The following is a 22,900-nucleotide window of genomic DNA, read 5'->3' as shown; positions in this document are numbered from 1 at the left end:
GACTCAGTGAAGACTCCGTGCTGTCCTACAATATAAGGAGTATTAGTGCGGGACCAGGGAAGGAGTCTCTGCGTTGACCCTTCGACCATCAACTCTCAAGTCAGTGTTCGATTTTGGAGAAGAAAGTAGTGGCTATAAACTATAGCAGATAACGTATGCAAATAAGAAGCATCGAATACCTTCATTTATAGATGAAGATCCTTTTTATAATGTCACTATTGTGTTATGTACACATTTTAAAGTATCAACATGTTTTTCAAAACTTTTCTAAGAAAGGACAGGGCATAAAGTGTCCTTGACATATTTACTTAAATGAGCCCGTCAATCTCTGTAACTTGATAGGTTGAAAGTTTCTAAAAGACGATTTACCGGCTTGATATTCTCTGTCCTTTCTGACACAAATTTTTAAAAGAGTACGATATTATAGATAACTCGGTCCTGCCATAAGCCGATTGACAGTCGTTCGACTAGTCTATCATCAACTTAGCCTGATAAAATACGATCAACAACTCATTCTCCACTTGACTTTTTATTTTACTAAGGAGACCTACTATATCTAATCGGTCCTCATGTCCGATTGGAGGGAATGACGAGCCAGGTACATCGTGAAGGACTTCCAACTACCCAAACTTGGTGTAGCGTTTAGGTTCGATTCTTATAAAAAAAATAAAATGAAATGGGTTCGTCGTGATTGAAATCCTTGTGAAAGCCGACTCTTGAGTGACACTTACCCAGTGAAAAAATTGGGGGAAAGTCGTACACATCCAGAATTAATCTGGCCGAATGTTTCGATATTAGATTATTAAAAAAAATCTAACTATATAAATTATAACTTTTTTATATATATATTTACTTATTATTTTATTTTATAATTAAAAGCCAATAGCAGTAACATTTATCTACCAACATATAATATTTTGTTTGATTTTTAAGTGTTGATCTTGCGCGTACTTGAATGAATACGTGGTAACGCTGCCGCATTTTCTCACACAACAATAGAATTTTGTTAGGCTAAGGTAATTTGAAAAAGGAATATGCTGGGAATTTAAAAACTATAGTTACTTTTCTTAACTTATGGAAGAAAATAAGTCTGTTTCGATAAAGAATAAAATAAAAGTGACCATATAAAATCCATGCATTCAAAAATTAAGATAACATGCTCATCAAACTAGGTCTGACGCAAACAAACAGAGTGCGTGCGCTATGGTGCAAATCATGCATCTAACCACGTCCATGGAATGTTCTTAATGACACAACCAAAGTTACGAATTAACCAACAAAAACTGAAGCAAGTATCCCTTCTTATCGCCCTAAGATTCATCCAAGACGATTCTGGGCTCACTGACTAACTCCCAGCCACTTGGAGAAGTTGTCGAACTGGGCGTAATCGCTGTCTGAGATCATAGTTTTGTAGAACGCACGTCCGGCAGCCTTGATTGCAGCAGCCTCTTCCTGCATAGGGTCAAAGAGGGAAAACAAAAGGACAAATCGATATTTCAGTTGAAGAAGTTGAACATTAGTGAGCATTTCTTAAAATGAAAGATCTAAATTATCAATTGACGACCAAAAGTAGTTTATAGAAATAATTCCTGTGTTTCAGACATATGTTCCAACCCTTACCTACCAAGTACTACTATTTTACCACTCTATTCAAATAGCACTCATGTTTGAATAGTGAAATAAACTTGTGTCGAAGCCATTAAGCAATTCAGATAGAAAATGGATATTTCTTACAATAGAAGGATATAAAGACTACCATTTTTTTCATGACTAAAAATGAAATGTTCATAACTATTGCATGATTGTAGGACAAGACTAGTATAGCCAAAAAAAGATTCAGACAGTTTCAACATGGCATGCTATGCATCAAGGCTTTGTTCGGTGGGGGTGATAGGATTAGGATTATGATTTCAAAAAGGTATTAATATGTCATTTGATATGGTTAATTAGGGGTAGAATTCACAATACCTAGGCATGGAGAGTGATTATTAATCCTACCCCCAATCCTATCCTAATCAACCCAATCCAAATCCTATCACCCCTACCAAACGAAGCCCAAGAGAATGTTCTTATGCTAAATCATTATGCAAAATAGCTATTTTTCAAACTAGATGAAGGACACCCATGAAGAACTAGTTAACAAAGATGTCAGCTTTATAGGAATCATGTTCTGAAAGATTATCATCTTTGTAATAAATGTAATAGAAAAGAAATGCAAGAAAATGCTTCCTTTCAAAATTTCTATATAATAGTGTAAGTGAACCAGAACAGATAAAATGTTAACAGACAATTACTATATTTATCATCTGTTATATCACATACATGCATTCCAGAATGCTCATTTCAGGCAAATCCTAGTGAGAAGATTATCCAGTATGTGATCAACATCCATATTCAGTTACAGTATCTAATTTGAAGAACCACAATGAGTTAGAAATTGAAAATGACTCGAAACAGATATCATTAATTTTCTGTATAATTTAAAAAAAAACTTCAGATGATCGACATTATTTAAACCAAAGCAATTAGGAAAAATCATATCAATATGCATGTGCATTTTAAATAAGCCAACAATAGCCTCAGCTAATTAGATCCATTTTAATTGCTTTAACTAATTTAAACATTAAGAGTTCAACAAAAACAAATCGCCCATATTACTAAACATATATTGGTTATAAAAACTAATCATGATCCTAAACCAACAAAAAGAGGTAATGTGAGATGAATAAACAAGAAGCATACTCCAAACAAACAAATTAAAATACCTTTGATAGCTTGCTCCTCTTCTTGTCAAGCTTCTCCTTTTTGGCTTTGACGCGCTTCTCTTCAGCAAGCAAGGACATCCTCCTGGCAGTCTTGGCATAAGGGTTCAACTTCAAGAGCGTGTAGAGATTCTTCAGGGGGTTCTTCTTCAAGTGGCGCCTCTTCACTTCCTTCTTGATTGGACGCACAACAGACTGTACCTCATCAGAGTTGATGATTCTTCCAAGATCAGCGTTGAACATCTTTGGCCTGGGCAGAATATATCCCTTCTTCTTTTCAGATGGCTTGTCAAGGCTTCCAAATACAGAATCAAGCTTCGCGAATGCAGATTTGGTCCAGATGATGAACCTTCCAATGTGGCCTCCCGGTGCCAGTTTCAGAAGGTTGAGACGCTCAACATTAGCAATATCAATACCAGGAATGTTACGGAAAGCTTTAACAATCTTTGATCCCTCTGTTCCGTATACGATTAAGGGACCCTTGCGAGTAACATAGCGGCGGTTTCGCATCTTACCCTTGCCGGGTCGGATTTTCTGGCTGTCCTTAGCTTTCTCGGTATCTGGAAAGGCACCAATCTGCTTGAGGATCTTGATGGCGGCGGATGTTTTCTCAACGCCTTCAGCCGAGTCAGAGACAACGAGTGGGAGCTCAGGAACGGTCTCGATACGATGTCCACGGGCCAATACAAGGGATGGGACGGCAGAGGCAGCAAGGGCCGAAACAACAGCGTAGCGGCGCATGTTGATGTTAACGCGTCGGTGCCAGCGGCGCCAGATCTTGGTGGGGGCGAACATGCGGCCGCCACGGCACATGTTGCCGAATGCACCCTGGCCAGCACGGTGGGTACCGCCACCTGGAACTCGAGGGATACGTGAAACGGCACGCCCGGTTCCCCAGGATTCAGCGGAGGTCTGATGACCGGCACGCTTGGATACTGCGTAGGGCTGGCGCTTGTTTTTTGACAAGTTGGAGTGGACGAAACGGATGACATCGGGGCGGATCGGGGCCTTGAAGACGTCAGGCAGGGGGACGGTGACGGCTGCGTCGGTGGCCATGTCGCCCTCAAGGGGCTGCACCGTGACTAGGGGGCGCACAGCGGCGGAGGCCATTAGGGAAGACCGGCGGCGGGGGGAAGGAAGGGGAAGCACAAGCTAGGGTTCGTCAAGAGGACACAAGAACGGCAGCGCGAAGACCACTATGCTTATATAGAGAGTGATGTGAAGAGTAGGGTTTCAATCCGCCCCGTTTGTTAGATAATTGACGGTCCAAGAAGAAAATTGGGTTTTTTTTATGTCCATTCCGAGGTCTCTTCTGTTAATGGGCCAAATCATCCTCCTAAGAACTGATTCCTGTCTAACTAGGGTGGTTAAAATAGAATTAAACTGAATCGAAATGATAAATTCAATTGAATTATTATTTTTAAATAAACTAAATCTACTTAATTTAAAAAACAAATAAATTAAACTGATAAAAACTTAATTAATTTAATTAAAAAATAAATTAATCATTTTAAAAAAAATCAGTTTTTTGCAAATAAAACCAGTTTTAAAATAAAATTTAATTTTAATTTTAAAAAATAGGATAAAAAATTTCAATTTAACCAAAAATTCAATTAATTTGGTTATTTAATTTAATTGAATGATACATTTTAAAACTAAAATCAACCCGAATTAACTAAATTAATTATTTTTAAAAAAAAACTAAATTTTTAAATAAATCGAATTCTAAAATTTAATTCGATTAACTCAATTTTTACTCATCCTTGTATAGCTTTGTGTTCAAATTTATTTATTAAGTTTATTTAAATTTATTTATGTAAAAAATGCAAGTTTAATTTTAGTTTGGATTGAGCTGATAATATCATTATTATTTTATAATTTAGATAAAATATGTATTTATATAGATAAAATATTTCTTTAATAAATAAAATTCCTATTATTTCTATATTTTTAACCTATTATAATTCATAAATATTTTAAAATTATGAAATTTTATAAATTATTTATGGAGCACTAATAAATTGAGTTTATGTTTAATTTATTATTCAAACTCTAATGTATTTAAATTTATATATTTTTATTATTAAATGAACAAATAAAAAACAAAGTTGCCTATGGTCCAGTAAAATTCAATTGGGATTTTTCTCTACCTTACTCTATTCATTTACTCACAAAATCGCAATGTAATTCTTTAATAAGTCCGTTTTAGCGTTCATAGAGACTGATGTGACTCGAGCAGAACTTTGAATTCAAGCTCAACCTTTTTCCAAATATCTAGCGACTCGCAACCACGAACTGACCAGATGAAGCGAACTGGGTAATTACCTGTTCTACACAAAACAGGCTTCATGATTTCTACCATCGGATGGTTGCCGGATGTCTAAACATATGACCATTCGCCCTATTATCAAGGGGATTGACACCTCCATAACGTAGATGCTGCCCATGGCATGATGGGTGATCACTGCGAACAACCATCTCGTGAGCTCCGTCCCTAACACGCCTCGATTTGGAATAAAACCCCAAACTCGCTCAACCCTTCTCAGCTTTGAAGGAGAACGCAAGGAAGCGATGGCTCAATCCCTCGGCCTCCTCTCTTCACGGCCCACCGTGATCATGCCCTCGAAGCTCTCCTCCTCCATTCCTTCCATGCCCTCGCTCCGCCCCTCCTTTCCATGCCCTCGCCGCCTCCATGCGCTCTCTGTGCGCGCGGCCTCCTCCGTTTCTCCGGATCTTGGCGTCATCCCCTTTGACGGCGCCGCGACGTCGCCCATCGACGTAGACAAAGTCACCGAGTCGGAGCTCAAAGAAAACGGGTTCCGGAGCACCAGGCGGACGAAGCTGGTGTGCACCATCGGCCCGGCAACCTGCTCCCCGGAGCAGATCGAGGCGCTCGCCGTTGGCGGGATGAATGTCGCGCGGATCAACATGTGTCACGGCACCCACGAGTGGCACCACGAGGTCATCCGTCAGGTCCGACGGCTCAATGAAGAGAAGGGATTTGCCGTGGCTGTGATGATGGACACTGAGGGCAGCGAGATTCACATGGGTGATCTCGGTGGTGCCGCCTCTGCCAAGGCCGAGGTTAGGTTCTTGATCTTGCTTTCTTTGGTTGGAGAAGATGTTCTTCTGCATTTTGTCGTCGAAACAATGCGCAAACCCGAAACTTGGTTGGTTTGGGCAGTGAGACTACTTTGTTTCCGATAGTTTATTTTCACTCGTGAGTTCATGTCTATTCTGTTTATAAGAGACCAAATTGTTCTTCCATTACTTCATATGAAGTTTGGTGACACCCCATTTTGGTTGAAGAGAAATAAAAAGGGAAATATTTATTTTTTTCTTCCTTAAAGTAGATTCAAAAAGGGTGAATAAAAATATAATAATTATAAAAATTAGCTAATGCCCCTAGGACTGAAGATAGCATGGGAGAGAATAAAAATTAGTTATTTATCTCGTTTGGTTAGGAATAAAAAAGTAAAGGGGAAGAAGTCATCTGTTATTCTTAGAAAAATTTGGAAAGAAAGGACAATAAATAAGTGATAAAACTGATATTATCCTCCTACATTCCTGAACACTAATTTGATGGTCATTACAGAAAAACGAGGATCAGCAGTCCTCCTTTTGATTTGCTCTTATCAAACACGAGAAATACAATTTAGTTCATCTAACTAGTTTACTCGGACAAAACAAGTGAATTTGTTATCTTCACTTTCCTTTCTTTTCTTCCACTTTCTCTTCTTCACTCTCCTCCTCCTCCTCTCCACGTTCTCTCCAAACAAGCACAGAACTACAGAAGTTAGCAATATAAGTATTTAGACATAAATCTGCTTCAAAATAGGTAAAGATTGAAGTTTGTAACAGAGTATTTAAGATTGAGGTGGGAAGAGAACAAGATAAGGGAAAGACTTAGAGAGATACAATAACCATTTTCAGCATATATTTAATGGGTGTACTAGGTATACTCGTTTTTTTTTTCTCTAAGATGAAATCCTTATCCACGTGTATGTCAAACAGAAACTCATTATACTATATTATGCAGGATGGTGAAATTTGGACATTCAGTGTGCGAGCTTTCAATTCACCACGTCCAGAAAGGACAATCATTGTGAATTATGATGGCTTTGCTGAAGGTTGAGGATTGAAAATTCTCTCTTCTTTTTTTGGTGTTTCCATTTTTTTTGGGGGGCATGGACCTACTGAAAGATTTTGCACCTAATACAGATGTTAGAGTTGGTGATTTACTTCTTGTGGATGGAGGAATGGTGAGATTTGAGGTGATTGAGAAAATAGGGCCAGATGTAAAGTGCCGCTGCATTGATCCTGGACTGCTCTTACCACGTGCTAATCTCACTTTCTGGAGGAACAGTAGGCTAGTCCGAGAACGGAATGCCATGCTTCCTACAATATCTTCCAAGGTTGATTCATAATATGCATTCATTATATTTGCTTTATTCAACTACTATTTAGCTATAATTAATTATTTTTGAAATTCACTTATTGTATTTGCTTTATTCTCTATTTTTTTAGCTATAATTAATGATTTATGAACTTGTTATCCAGAATATTCTGTAACACCATCATAGGTAGATTCTGCACCACATGTTAGTTTGATGTTAACACTGTCATTCTGCAGAATTCATCAATAATGGACGCGACTAGATGACAACTAATTTTTGTTAATGTTGTTAGCCTGTCTTCTGTGCCTTGTCTTCTTTATTTGAATGCTATTCCATTTGTGAGTACAGGGTAATATTTTTTATTATATGAACTTTTTTATTGCAAACTCATCTCGACTTGTTAAGGTTTTCCCTATGCTCCTTGTACATTTTGAATGATTTTTTATTCCCACTAGGTTAATACTTTCATCTATCTTCATTCTATTCATCAAGATTTTATATATATATATATATTGAATTTATTTTTTTAATATATCAATAAGTGGCATTTTTCTCAAATCAGGAACATCATATTTGTTCTTTGGTATGGCATTTGCTTTGTTGGGATTTACTAGTCAGCCTTTTTTTATAACTCAAACAGCGAATAAAAAAAAGGTAATAAAATTATGCTGGCTATATGTTTTCTATTAAAATTTAAATGAATGTGAGTATGCTTAAGTTTATTTAACAATCCAAGTGGTCTGTTAGGATGATAGATTGGTACACCTTGTTGAGATCTTTTATCAATCTGCACTGCATCTTCTTATGCTTTTGTTATGTGCAGGATTGGCTTGATATTGACTTTGGAATTTCTGAAGGCGTAGATTTCATAGCAGTTTCTTTTGTCAAGTCTGCCGAAGTTATTAATCATCTCAAAAGCTATATAGCAGCAAGATGCCGTGACAAGTAGAAAATCTTCTTCTGGTTTTCTTACTTTACCTTCATATTCATGTTCAAATCCAATTACTAAAGCATTGCACTGATGTTGTCTTCTGGAAAAAAATTAGTTTTCCATTGTGATCCTAAGCTAAATCTTATATGATAGAAAAACCATACTAATAACTTCTCTGAGCAGTTCCAACACATGTTATGCTGGTAATGTGCAAACTAGCTCTTAGATTATGGGACCTTTACAGATAATTTTAAATTTGGTGAAACTCCTCAAAAAAAAAAAAAAAAAAAGAATTATGAATGATAGTATGCTTTCTTGATCCGCTCTCCATTTTCCTAGCTAAATCCTAATTCTTACAAGGGTATTCAACCACCCATGAATTTGATGGAGAAAAAGGATGTCTTCATGTAAGATCTGCATTGGCTTTTATGACATACAAATGGGTAGATAAATTTTAACAAATGATGTTATGATGAGGTAATGTTCAGATCCATGGTTTGTGTAAATGTCACATAGAAGTGTGTGTGCAGAATTTATCTGCTTTTAAGATAATGAAAGGTTGAAAAATACTAGCACTTAGTGGGGGTAAAGGCTTGATGTTGTTGCAAAGGTTGAAAAAAACTATGATGTGACCTCTTTGACTATGTAAAACAATAAGAGGTTGTGATTCAAACTATTTCATGTTAGTTTAATTTCTATTAATCAAGGTTCTAAAATTCGCTAGGCGCTAGTCGGGCGGCAGGCCAGCGCCTAGGCGGGGACTAGGCGCCGCTAGGCGGATTCCTCGGTATCCCTTGTTTCATGTGGACTGTGGACAATGTCATATGCAAATCTAAATGTTGTCTTAAACAATTTCATAGCAATGAAGATCTAACTATGTATGCTAAATAAATACATACTTTCCAATACCAAAAAATGAAAAACTATAAAAGAAAACTAATAGTTTTGTGCAAAGGAAATATACTAGGCTTAGTAAATATGAGTAAAAGAAACAGTTAAACAATAGAACATGCAGGAAGTTATCATAATCATATAGTAAACAGTAGAACATTGGAAAATGGTAGCAATAGTTCAATTCAAGATTACAATGCATTGTGAACTAGTAACCACTAAGCAAAATATAATTGTTAAATAACATAAATCATGTCTTAACAAAATGAGTTCAAAATTACACAACTAATAATATCTCATAGACTCATATTTATTCTGCTTCTTCTTCTCCATAATTTTCAATAACTTGTTCTTCATCGGACACAAACTCAATATCATTATTGTGATCCTCGTCTTCTTCTTCGGATTCAAAATCATCTTCATGAAGTTTTCTCACTCTAGAGCTTTTTCGGGGTTGTAGATTTTCATCTGCTCCACTTGCTTCATCAACCATTTACCAAGTGACCCCGGAACCTAGTTCAACTTCATCATCTCCCCCACCATCCACAATCCAACCTTGTGCATTTGAAGCATCTTTTGCAAGAAGGACATCAACATTTCTTTCTTTTTCTCTTTTTTGTTTGTTTAACAATCTAGCATTAAATTGGACAAATACTAGATTGTTCAACCTGTTGGCATCCAACCTATTTCTTTTCTTTGTGTGAATCTAAAAAAAACAGAGAAAGTAAATACTATAGTTAGTACCTGAATATAGAGTATAGACGTTAAAAATGATAACTAATTTAATTAAAGAGTAGACTGAAAGTTTAAAACTTACTCCTTCAAATGAACTCCAATTTCTTTCACACCCAGATGAACTTGTAGTTAATGAAAGTATCCTCAATGCCATCCTTAGCAAGTTAGGTGTGTGAGCACCGTATGTACTCCACCATGCACATGGATCAAATGTATCATCATTTTTTTCACATGCTTTTGCTGCTAATGTTTTTCCAAATAACCCAGTCTTATTTCTATATTTTGGAAATTCCTTGTTAATAATTGTATCTTGTAGATCTAACTCATTGGCATGCAAAGTTTCCATGCATTCAAAAATCTCCATTGCGACCTCCTCATAAAGAGCAATAGAACTATCTTTGTAGTAAAAATAAGGATTCAACAAAAATGCAGTGGTATGCAATGAAGTATCAAGTGTATCCTTCATTTGTGACTCAATAATGACTATGATAGGCTGATAATTTGATTCCACGTTATTCAGAGCCACCTTGATATCTTCTTTAGCTTGAAGAAGCTCCCCATATAGAAACCCCATCGATGACTTTCTATCTCCATCTACCAATCGAAGAACTCTTACCAAAGGAGCAAATATTTTCAAACAAAGTGTCACACCATTCCAAAAACTCATGCTCATCACTGGAGAGTAAGCCAATTTTCCTTTGTTTGTTTTTGACTATTTACATTTCTCTCACATATCACTTCTAAACATGGCCCTTAAACTAGTTTTTTTTCAATCAAACTTTGTAATGTGAGGAAATTTGATGCAAACCTGGTAACTCCTGGTCGGACTATGTCTCTCTTCTTCGTGAAACTTCTCATCAATGATAAAGTCTTATGGTGAGCATAGATGAAAATGGTAAAAGCCTTGGATTGCTCAATCACCTTTTTATATCGTGGAAGTTTGTCAATACTTTCAAGCATGAGATTAATAGTGTGAGCTGCACATGAACTCCAAAAGATCCCGGGTCATTTTTCTCTCATCAATTTAGCTGCAGCCATATTGTTGGTGGCATTGTCTGTAACAACCTGAACAATATTCTGAGCTCCTACTTGTTCAACACACTTGTCAACATACTCAAAAATAAGTTCAGCTGTATGCGCCTCCTCTGAAGACTCCTTAGACTCTAAAAATATAGTACCCTCCTTGCAATTAACACATAAATTTAAGATGCTTCTTCTTTTTCTATCACTCCATGCATCTGTCATGATCGAGCATCCATTCTTTGCCCATTCTTCTTCATGTTTCTCCAGCAATTGTTTTGTTCTTTTAACTTGGGCTTTCAATAGTGGCTCCCTAAGTTGATATTGAGTTGGAGGCTTGAATCCTGGTCCAAATTGACCCACTGCCTCCATTAGTTGCTTGAAGCTATCATTATCGACAGCATTGAATGAGATTCCATTTTCATAAACCCATCTCCCAACATATTGTTGAACTTGTTGAGTTCTCTCTTTGAAAAGAGCCTCATTTATATTTTTTTGGCGAAGCACTTTACTTCCACTGGAGCCTGCATTTTCTGGAGCAATTGCCGATGCATATCTATCCATGGGGCTAAGTGGAAGAGGTTTTTTAACTCCATCCATCCCTTCAATTTCAAGACCTTCTTCTTCATCTAGGGAAATAGCCACCTCTGCTCTACAACTTTGTTCTTCCATTATTTTGTTCTTCTTTCTGTTCCTCCCTTCTAAAATAGTCTGTTTGCACTTATTTTTGTCTTCTTGAGATGCTTTTCGACAACCAGATACATTTCCAGGTATATTTCCAATGTGCTCCTTTATCCTATACACTCCTCCTGACATTGCTTTTCCACATAACTTACATTTAATTTTGTCGAGGTTCTTAGGATCAATCAATATCCCAAACTCCCATCCGATGCCATTTGACTTTCTTCTAAGAATTCCGGATTCGGGTTGAGTGACAGATGTCGTCAAAGATGGATTGCTTGCCATTGATAACAAATAATCTGAAGGGAAAAAAATTATATATAACAAGACATAATATGATAATAAAATTTAATTATACCATACAAATATACAATACAAAATAATGAAAATATGAAATATAACATTAAGTCATTAACAAGTCTGAGAATATTTTTTTATATACCTTAATCTAATTAATAAAATTTATTAGATATTTGTTTAAATAAATTTAATTTTAAATATATTTTTTATATTATTAAATCTGTTATATACTTATATATAAATTAATAATATTTATTAGAATTTTTAAAATTTTAATTTAATTTTCATATTTTTAAAACTGATTTATATAAATTAATAATATTTATTAGAATTTTTAAAATTTTAATAATTAATATTTATAAATCCGATTAATATACATTTATAATATATAAAATTTATAAATATGATTTATATAAATTAATAATACTTATTAAAAATTTTAAAATTTTAATATAATTTTAATATGTATAAATCCGATTAATATAAATTTATAATATATAACATTTATAATTTATAAATAATTAAATATGATTTATTAATTTATTAATATGTATTATATGTTTTTTAATTTTAAATATTTTATATTTTTAAATTTGATAAATGATAATATTTATTATAATTTTTTAAATCTGTTAATATATAAATTAATATTTAATATTATTTATTTTTAAAAATTAAATATATTATTTATATATTTAAATATGATTATATAAATTAATAATGGTTATTACGTATTAGAATTTTATATATAATTTTATATATTTAAATTTATTTTATATAAATTAATAATATTTATTATAAAAAAGATAAATTTTAAATATATTTAATTGAGATCTTAATTTTATTAGGCTTTATGAACTCAACCCTATTATTAAAATTATCCACGTTAAGAGTTAGGAATTGTTTTAATTTATTAAATCTAAAAAATATTAAAAAAAAAAAAAAACGCTAAAAATGCGTCTCTGTCGCGAGTCTCGCGACTCGCGCGACGGCGCGGACGCCACAGGCCGCCACCGGCGGCTCGCGGGAGGGCTCCGGCGCTGTCGGAAGCTTCACCGGACGAGTCCAATGCGCCCGGTGAAGTCCGGCGTTGCTTCAAGCGGCGCCGGTAGCGTCGCGCGGAAAGCTTTTGGCACAGCCAGAAGCATCGCGACTCTACCGGCGTTGCTCGAAGCAACGCCAGACGCGTACAGCGCGTCCGACGACGCTTCAGGCAGCGTCTGACACTTGCGATGCGTCCGGTGTTGCCGCGACGAAGATTTGAGAAACAAAAAAACATAAATGAACAAAAAAAAAACTTACCGGAAGCAACGCGATCAGGGAAGACGAAGAGTCGGGGCGATGAAACAAACGAACGCCTGGCAAATACCTAAAAAACGGGTTTAACATGCCTTAAAAAGCTAGGCCCGCGGAGGACCGCCTAGGCGGCCTAGCCGCTTAGGGCTTCCGCCTCGCTGGTTTCCGGCGCGGCATCCTACCGCACAATGCCTAGGCGGCCGCCTAGGGCGCAATTTCGAACACTGCTATTAATAAATAGGTTATTTCTATGACTCCTTATTTTGCTAATGGTAGTGGCCACGTGCCATAAAGATTTAAAGATGCTGGACTACTTGCCATATTATGCCCTGAACTTTTTTAGATTTTACAAGTCCATTTGTAGCAAATATATAAAAATGTTAAATAGGGTCTTCTGTAGTTTTCCCTTTGCCCTCTTAAATATATTATAAATATGACAGCAATTTCTCTAGACATTCAGTTTAAGGCTTTAGGCGAGTTTACCACATCACACCCTGATATATCTCTTTTACCAAATCACACCCCAGCTCTATTTTGATTCCTAAATTACACTTAGAAAAATGCAATGAGGAAGCTGATTTGCTAATCTAGCTTGTGACATGTTATTTTGGTCAAAATTTATATTTTGAGCGACTTTCAACCTAATATAGCCTATTCGGGGGATATCTAACCTCAATTGTACATGAATTTGCATATTTGACCCCACAAGTTTTTTTGCAAATCAGCTTGTTACATGAAAAATGCACAGAATGTATTGCAAGCAAATTTGCAAATCAAGCTTACAACATTTTTTTTCGAACAAAAGTTATATCTTTTAGAATCTCCAAACCTAATATGATCAGTTTGGTGAATGTGATTTAAACCTGACATGCTAATTTACAACTCGGTTCTTGAATGGCAAAAATGCACAAAATTTATTGCAATTGATTTGTAGATGAACTTGTAGAATATTTTGATCAAAAACTATGTTTTTGTCCACCTTCCATTCTACATCGTTGATTTGGCTAGTGACGACTTTACCTTTTGCTGCAATGGTTAATTTGGCTATTTTAAACATTAATTGTATGTAAATTTGTGATTTTGACCGCTCAAGCTGATTTGCAAACTAGCATGTGGCATGTTTTTTTGAACAAAAAACCATGTCAAAAGCTAGTGCACTTTTGAAAAAATAGCAAGGGTGTGCTTTATAAAATATGCCAAAGATTAAATAAAATAATCTAGAATAGTAAGCACCTAATACTTCTTCGCTCATTTCTTTCCAAGTTACTATAAGGGAGCGGACTCCTCGAACGGAGAATTGAGGAGAAAACAAGAAGTCCTCTAGATTTTTTCCAAAAAAGGAAATTTTATTTAATAATCGAGGATTATTTCCTCATACAGTTAAACATATGTTTATATAGACTTCGCACCCTAAAATACAAAGACATGACAAAAATCCTAACATATAGATCACAATTCATATCTTGTAAAGAAAAGAAAGAAATTTTAGAAGAAAGGAAAATTTTTTAACCAACTCACAATCCTAAAATTTCTAAACAGACTCAAAATCCAAAAAAAATATAAAAGATAGAAATTATCAAAAATACCTTAAATATCAAAAGGATGAAAATTATCAAAAATAATAATAATAAAAAATCTTCAGATCCTCCAATATCAGTCACCCTGGGTTAAAAGAACTTGTCCTCGAATTTAGAGTAGTGTTAGGTGGTAGCCTAGTAGGAAGATCATCTGACACTAAATTGATAAAATCTACTAGCATTTGTTGGATTTTGGGAATCCCCGTTGATCCGTTGATGAGCATGACATCGTGGACGTTGTTTTTGTCCATCTTCGCATCCCTCAAGCACTTCTCCACCGACTCCCTCACTTCTTCCCATCTCACAACCTTGGAGTACAAATTCACCATGAGAAGGTAGTTCCCTTTGCACCCAAGCTCACTCTCCAGCAGATGTTCAAAGGCAAAATGCCCGAGCTCATCATCACCATGTACCGTTGCTCCATTGAGCAGCGCGCCCCACACCTTAACGTTTGACTCAAATGACATCTCCACACCTTAACGTTTGACTCAAATGACATCTCCACACCTTAACGTTTGGCTCAAATGACATCTTTTTGATGAACTCGGTAGCCTCTTTAACATATCTCTCAAGATGGCATCTTTATGACGTCCATCAACAACATGCCACTCTGCCAATGCTAACGCAGCTTCTAGAAAGCCAGGTTCAAGTAGTAGAGCAGATTTGTCGAACATTCTTGCCTTCTTTCTCTCACTAGAACTGCTAGCATGAACATCTCCAACCAACTTGAGAGCTTTTGCAGACTGAGTTATTATTTTCATTGCTCCCCATGCAGTAAAAAATGCCTCCTTGTTTTTTGCGAGAGCAAGATATGAACTGACTAGACCTTGGTATGAATGAAAATCAGATCTTAATTCTTGAGCTGCTCTGAAAGCAGTGATTGTAGCATCTGGCCGGTTCAATGACAGATACAGGTTACCCTTCATAATGTGGCTGGAGATATGCCTATAAACGATCCTAAGACTCCTCTCAGCATAAGATAAAGCTCTTTGGTCATCCTTTCTTTTCCATAATGCTGACAAAGCAACATAATGTCCGAAAGGATCCCAAGCAACACCTTGAACATAATGCAAATGCGCATCCAGCATTTGACGGACCTATCCTTTATTGGCATCCCATATTATGCAAGAATTATCAACTGAACCAGAAATCAAACTTTCTCCATCAGGAGACCACTCAAGGTCAAGAACACCTTTCCGATGAATTAAAAATGTCTTGTGCACTTTCCAAGATTGACTATCATTTGTCAGGTGTAGCTTCCAAATAACCAGCTCACCTCCATGGCTCCATCAACACCTGATGCAATGCAATCCCATGCAGGTATTATTAAAAAGGTTCAATGAGGAGACCATGACAACCTTCTGAAGAAGGATGGTAATTTTTCATCATGAAATAGATGAGATTTTCCTGAGATTGACTTGGAATAATCAAAGTTGTGTGGGGCTGATTTTGTGAGAACATGCTGGCAGACATAATTCAGTTTCTCAGCTCCCTTATGTTTACTCTGAGTCCTATTTGCATAAATCCAGCAAGTCCAGTCAAAGCTAAGAGAAGCAACACAAGCACCACATCCGTCGGCTGAAATATTCTAGGATTGGGCCAAAGCTTTGGCTGTAGCATACACCTCCTTGTCCGAATCATAATTGTCACCTCGGTCCTTCGGCTTTGCAGAGGCGGGAGGTGGAACTTAGATCTCCTCTTGGATCCCCTCCATGAAGGTGTCAGGCGGGTCGATCTCGCTATTGTCTTCGGCATTACCTCCTTCATCATCATAAACTAGAACATTAGTTGACTCGGTCTCGTCTTCGTCATAAATTGGATCATTAGTTGCCTCGGCCTCGTCTCCAATTTGAGATTGAGATTCCTCTTCAATTATAGCAATCTTCCACAGCTTGCAGCATGTCAGGTTCATCAACTTCTAGGTCAAATTTCTCCTCTAAATCATCTTTGAATTTGTCGAGGTCATCTCTGGCGTCGAAGCTTACGTCGTCTATGGCAAAACCTAATCGTCCCTAGAACAAAGTTTGAGTATAATCAAAGAGAAGAAAGTGATCTTTTATTTTTTTTTCATCCTCTCCCAATTTCTGATCTTGGCCTTGCCTTGTCGATCTTGTAAGCATCGCAAGTGCTCCCACCATGCCAATACTAGAAGACAACTAATTTTACTTTTACCTGAAACTTCTTCATAATAGAAAATTCTCTCCACTTTGTTGATCCAATCAATAAAGCCCTTTGTGGTAACGTACTAGAAAATACGGACAGATTAATCCAAAAATTAGGCCTCTATAAGTCTCCTTCCTACCACGATGTTCGTGCTGATAAGGGTTCTTAAAGGTAGATTCAAATTTTCGATCTGAGATCTTAAAGATGTCACGTCGCCGCTACGACATGCTGGGTTAAATCTGCGATTTGCCTCTATAAATCCTCAATCTTGTCTTGGGTGATATGACCACGATACGAGACTCCATCAAAACCTACCTTGCACAACCATGATCTTCCATTGGATTTGATGCTCGACTTCTTTAATCGAAACCCACCGAATAGGATAACGATTATCCTGAGGACTGACGAAAATGAGAGAATTGAGGAGACGATAAAAAGAGAAATTATCGTCCTCTAGATTTTTCAAAAAAAAGGAAATTTTATTTAATAATCGATGATTATTTCATATATATTTATATATACTCCACATCCTAATATAAGAAATCCTAACATATAGACCACAATTCATATCTTGTAAAGAAAGGAAAGAAATTCTAGAAAAAAGTAAAAATTATTAATAGGCTCACAATCCTAAAATATCTAAACGGATTTAAAATCCAAAAAAAATATAAAAGATAGAAATTGTCAAAAATACTTTAAATACCAAAAGGATGAAAATTACTAAAAATAATAATAAAAATCTTCGGATCCTCCTGTATTAGAGACACTATGAGATGTCTTTTCTCTGGTATAAAACTTTGGTATGAAATAGTACTTTAAATTTATGGGTACATAGTTGTCTTTTCTTTTTTTTGTTCTCCCGCATTCACCTTCAATTTGCCATTGACACCAATCGTTAGCATTCCAACACAGCACTGCACCCCTACTATTCTACTACCTCTAGTTAAATGTTGAAACTCTTGTACGGCTCAAGATTTCAAACCTTATGAAAAGTGAGACCCTTTTTAGCTGGTCTATTTTCAAACCTTATTTATTCTTATCCTTTTCAGTTCTTTATTTTATAAGCTCTTATATGTACAATTTCATAAATAGTGTATATTTCAAATTTGCAACACAAACCAGATTTTTTATGACCTTTACCAAGATTATAATGGTTCTGAACTATTTAACTTAAAGAGATTTCATGGTTAAATAACAATTAATTTAATAGTCTACTTTCCATCATCTTTTATGCTATTTGTTTATGTTTCTTCCAAGGAATTTAGCCTTGAATTTCCTTTTTCTATGGAACAGAACCTCAAACATGGAAAGGGTAAGAATTAAGAGCATGTAGGCATTCTAATCAATTGGCATATGTGTAGTGGATCAATTACATGAAGTAGACCGCCTAGTAATGCCAAGTGCATTTGTGGTAGACCATTGGACATGTGGATGATCATATGTAATATTTTCTCCAAAACATGCTTTAAAATTCTGATGGATCATGGATGATTATGATGCCTCCTAAAAGTTAATGTTGCTAATATGTCAGTTGGATAATTCAAGTGTCAGTGAGGGGATGATTCATGATAAGGGAATAAAATATTCTTTAACATGATCAGCCTATGGTTGTAAAAGGTATGATACGATGTCTGTTTACTTGGATTGGATGATCAATTGGGAAAACTTTCCCTTAAGGGAGTTCAACAACTTGTTGAGTTTCATAACAAAACAATATAAATCTATCTGCCTGTTGATCATAACATAATGAAATATGAGTTTATTCTTTCTTCCTTTTTCGTCTGCTTGTAAGTTTCTCTTAGATACAGTTTGACACGATCTTTCAAACTATGTTCCAGAGAAATTGCAGTCCTTGCAAAAATTGAGAGTGCTGACTCCTTAAAAAACTTGGAAGCCATTATTCTTGCATCAGATGGGGCAATGGTAGCTAGAGGAGATATGGGTGCTCAAATTCCACTGGAAGAAGTTCCTTCATCTCAGCAAAGAATAGTCAAGACGTGCAGGCAGCTAAACAAGCCTGTAATTGTAGCTTCTCAGCTTCTTGATTCCATGATTGAGTATCCTACACCAACTAGAGCTGAAGTTGCTGATGTCTCAGAGGCAGTTAGGCAGAGAGCAGATGCTCTGATGCTCTCAGGCGAGTCTGCTATGGGCCAATATCCAGATAAGGCATTGGCTGTGCTTAGAAGTGTCAGCCTGCGTATTGAAAGATGGTGGAGAGAGGAGAAGCGCCATGAGGCTATGGAACTTCCCATTGTTGCAAATTCTTTCTCTGACAAAATCATCGAGGAAATTTGCAATTCTGCTGCCAAAATGGGTAAGCATCTTAATTTATGATTTCTGCCTCACTCTCTCTAGTAATGCTGTTGGTAGGCCATGCACATTAACTCTTTCCATAGACCTTACACTGTTAAGAGGTGTTTTATGCAAACCTGACTTTTTCAACTGCATAGTGCAAATATGTAATTTTGCAAATATTGTTAATCATAATCTACATGATTCTAGTTCTTTTCGGTTTTGTCAACTGTATATTGTAAATCTGTAATTGTGCAAATATTGTCAGTCATAGCCTACTTGGTTCTAGTTCTTTTTGTCTTTGGAATAGGTTTACAAATCTAGGACATGAACTATGCACCTCATTGTCATTTGGTTAATTTTTTCTGTTTCGTGCATTCTTAACCTTTCAGTTCAGTTTCAAATTAGTAATTCCCCCAATTTTTTTCATAGATAGCTGGAAAGGACCAGGTAGCATGTGATCATGAGAAATCCTAGTCATTTGAAATATGACTGTTACTTACCAGAACTACCTCTGCTTCATAGTAATTCTTGATTGCTTGGAATCATTAATTTCTCTTTTCGATCAATTTTTTTCTCTTGCTTTAGTTTTCTTTCTCTTCTATGCTTTTATCATATAGAGATTACAAGTTAGTACACATGGAGGTTTGGGAAGGAAATTTCTTTACCTAACTTAGTTTCACATGTTAAGTTCTGGTACTCTTTCTCTATTTATTAGTTCCAATTAAATTTGGTACAATTCAAACTTAAATTCCATGGGCCGGCCTACATCTAGCTTATTCACGGGTTCACTAACCTGTTATTTTCAAGATTATGGTATTAGGAGAGCAATATTGTATTTAACTGATTATATCTAGAAAAAAAAAGTGCAAAAAAGGACTAGGTAACAATGAAATGTACAGGCACCAAAATAGAAAGTTTTTGAGCACATTGGCTTCTCTTTTTCAGTTCAAGCTGACATTATTATGTTTGAACTTTTCTTTGAATAAATCATCTAGAAGTTTCCATGTTAAAGATTACATATGGAATTATATTCCCCCTTCATCGTTTTCAGTTCAAGCTGGCATCGTTATGTTTAACTTTCCTTGACTAAATCATTTAGAAGTTTCCCTGTTAAAGACTACATATGGAATTAAATTCTATCTTGTGATACTTAATCATTGGTCCAAGTGTCAACAGTTCCACCTGAATTTTTTTGAAGATATTATTTGAAGTGGTCAATAGACCCTTTGCACGGATGACTTTTCGAACCCAAGATAACTTTGTCAGGAATTAAGGAATTTCTCACCTGATGATATTAAACTTTTGGTTCTGATATTCATTCCCAGTTCCATCATATTTTCACTGTTTACTTATTTTGACCAAGTTAATCGTGATTTCAGCTAACAACTTGGGAGTGGATGCAGTCTTTGTTTTTACAACGACTGGTCATATGGCCTCTCTGCTATCACGGTGCCGCCCTGATTGTCCAATCTTTGCATTTACATCCTCAACATCTGTAAGGAGGCGATTGAATCTACAGTGGGGTTTAATACCCTTCCGTCTTAGTTTCTCTGGTGACATGGAGAGTAATCTTAACCGTACTTTTGCTCTGCTCAAGGCCAGAGGAATGATCCAATCTGGTGATTTAGTGATTGCTTTGTCAGATCAGTTGCTATCCATTCAAGTGATGAACGTCCCCTAGGAGGATGTTTGTCTTTGCCTTGGTGTGTCTTAGTGTGTATCCGATTATGAAGTTTTGGTGCTGATGGCATTCTTGCTTGGCAGTTTGTTATATCCTTTAAACATAAATATGTTCACTTCATATTTTTGCTGGATCACGCATCACATATGATGTTTTGAATTTAAATTATGACATTTGATCTTAATGATTAAGAGCTCTTGGGCTTCTTTCCACTCTGAATTGTTGATATCACGTCTGTGGCTAATGCGGTATTTAACATCGCCAGAACTGGAGCTTCTGCTCTGCATTATTTGGTAAATGCTCCGGTAAAGTTCTTCATTTGTAAAAAAAAAGTATGCTTTCATAAAGGAGTTAAGTAAACTCTCTGGAATAATTATGGCATTTTCTTTGTTCTGGATTAATTAAATTGCTTCCAAGTATGACCATAAGGTCATTTGACCTCCTAGTAAACCATATATCTAGTTGCTGATTTGGAGATTTTTAAGATCGTTCTTTTGGTGTCACTACCTTTGGATCTTCGGCTATCTTGTCATAGAAGAGCATGGCATTTTGTATTTCTCCGATCGCTTGAGAAGTTATTGCAAGTTAATATATGACTTAATTGCACCGTGGGGTGAGCTGTTGTCTTCTAGTTTCTTTTTTTCCCCTTTAATTCAACTTTGCTAGCTTAACACCTCAATAAATTCTCAACTGCTTTGTTCATATCTCTTGTTCTTATCCTCCAAGATGGGAGTTGTCTCTAGAATATTGCTTTTATTCTAACATTAAAGTTTACATCAGGCAAGGTAATCACAACTGGAACGTCATACTTTGCATTCTTGTTTTGATATGGAAAGTCAGACTTAAAACTCTTCTGAAGAAGGCATCCTTCAAATATAACTATCAGGAATTCAGGATAGTGATATATTGCAATGCTGCATTTACTGGTTCTTTTCTCTTTCAACGTTGGACTTTTGTGGGCACCTCTGTTCATGATGTTTCATTGTGTTGTCATCTTTGTCATATATGACAAAACGTCGCCCTCTTTGAAATAGTGATGTGCGAAAATCGTGCACGTCAAAAGAAATAAAATAAATAAAAAATGTGTGAGAAGTCAATAAAGAAATTTAAAATTTTAGAGAATAATTTTAGGATTTTAATTTTGCTTCCGATGACCGTTGAGACCTTGAGTATTATTTATTTTCGTATTAATATTTATTCGTATACAGATGGTCTATTTTGAAGTATCAATATAAATTTTTAAAATTATATCGATGTATCTATCTAAATACGATACCTACTTTCAATGTGTCTTTACTAAAGTGATTGCTTTCTCATGAAAGTTCCTCTACATGCCATCCCTTATTTTATGATGCTAAGTCGAGATAAACTCATTAAGTTCTATGATAGTCAATGGTACCCTCATAAAGTTTGGACTACTTTTGTGACCAATCCTTCATGTCTTGGCTTTTATGGGTGAAGATTTGAGTTCACCTTTCAGTCATTCTCTGCGTCACTTGAGATATAGTGATGAATGGTTAGTATCATAATCGTGTATGCGCAATAAAACCATGTCATTAAATAAATATATCTAATGCAATAAAGAAAGATAAATAGACATATAAAATTATTGTTAACAATACATTAGGTTATTTCCTCGTCCTAAAATCTAGAGTACTATTCCATGGAGATAGAGTTACAATCGAAAAACAATGAAACAAGCATTCAACTCAAAACAGAGAGAGAGCGCTCCTTGACACCCCTAGGCTCCTAGGTGGATGTAAACTTCGACAGCTCCTTGAAATGACACTCCTAGGCTCCTTGTCACGGGAAAACCCTCCTCTTATGGAGGGAAGAACCCCTTCATGCCTTAAACAATTGCCCTATAAATTCTTTTATAGCCTCCAAAGCCTTCCAAATATGTTGAATCCTTTCTAAATTGTCAAGACACCACCAAAACAATGTTTTCGGCCCTTCAAACGTGGTTTTACGGGTTCCACCCTAAACAAAACTTGTAGATCATAGAATTATCTTCGATTTGATAGGTTGTAAGCTAGTTGATTCATCCTGAGTTAAAAGTGTAGGATCGAGATGTGCGCTAGAGGGGGGAGGGGGTGAATAGCGCTTGTGACTTTTACGTTCGTTTTAAAACAATCAGAAAGAGAGTAAAGGCAGCTGAATAAAGAAAG

At 36.0% G+C, this 22,900-nt stretch overlaps 2 protein-coding genes across 2 annotated transcripts; one reads left to right on the top strand and one right to left on the bottom strand.

Annotated features, from left to right (window-relative positions):
• Positions 1 to 1,117: 1,117 nt before the first annotated feature.
• On the bottom strand, positions 1,118 to 3,961 carry LOC122015287 (60S ribosomal protein L4-like). Its single transcript, XM_042572095.1, has 2 exons — positions 2,766 to 3,961; positions 1,118 to 1,452 (listed from the first exon to the last, which is right to left on the bottom strand). Exons 1-2 carry the CDS (start codon positions 3,870 to 3,872, stop codon positions 1,339 to 1,341), a joined length of 1,221 nt encoding a protein of 406 aa, XP_042428029.1. The 5' UTR covers positions 3,873 to 3,961; the 3' UTR covers positions 1,118 to 1,338.
• Positions 3,962 to 5,292: 1,331 nt separating this feature from the next.
• On the top strand, positions 5,293 to 20,944 carry LOC122014859 (pyruvate kinase isozyme A, chloroplastic-like). The gene is made up of 6 exons (XM_042571340.1): positions 5,293 to 5,846; positions 6,802 to 6,892; positions 6,984 to 7,177; positions 7,983 to 8,104; positions 18,592 to 19,070; positions 20,431 to 20,944. The coding sequence occupies exons 1-6, from the start codon at positions 5,334 to 5,336 to the stop codon at positions 20,730 to 20,732; spliced, it is 1,701 nt and encodes a 566-aa protein (XP_042427274.1). The 5' UTR covers positions 5,293 to 5,333; the 3' UTR covers positions 20,733 to 20,944.
• Positions 20,945 to 22,900: the final 1,956 nt, after the last annotated feature.

The sequence above is a fragment of the Zingiber officinale genome, chromosome 8B (assembly GCF_018446385.1).
Source record: "Zingiber officinale cultivar Zhangliang chromosome 8B, Zo_v1.1, whole genome shotgun sequence".
Lineage (NCBI taxonomy): Eukaryota > Viridiplantae > Streptophyta > Magnoliopsida > Zingiberales > Zingiberaceae > Zingiber > Zingiber officinale.
The sequence above is the reverse complement of the archived record's forward strand: the minus strand, read 5'-3'. Positions and strand labels throughout refer to the sequence as shown.

Coding starts and splice junctions, on each gene's coding strand:
- LOC122015287 (XM_042572095.1), bottom strand. CDS start 3,872: ATGGCCTCCGCCGCTGTGCGCCCCCTAGTCACGGTGCAGCCCCTTGAG. Junction 1,453..2,765: donor AGAGGAGCAAGCTATCAAAG/GTATTTTAATTT, acceptor GACCCTATGCAG/GAAGAGGCTGCTGCAATCAA.
- LOC122014859 (XM_042571340.1), top strand. CDS start 5,334: ATGGCTCAATCCCTCGGCCTCCTCTCTTCACGGCCCACCGTGATCATG. Junction 8,105..18,591: donor GCAGCAAGATGCCGTGACAA/GTAGAAAATCTT, acceptor ACTATGTTCCAG/AGAAATTGCAGTCCTTGCAA. Junction 19,071..20,430: donor CAATTCTGCTGCCAAAATGG/GTAAGCATCTTA, acceptor TCGTGATTTCAG/CTAACAACTTGGGAGTGGAT.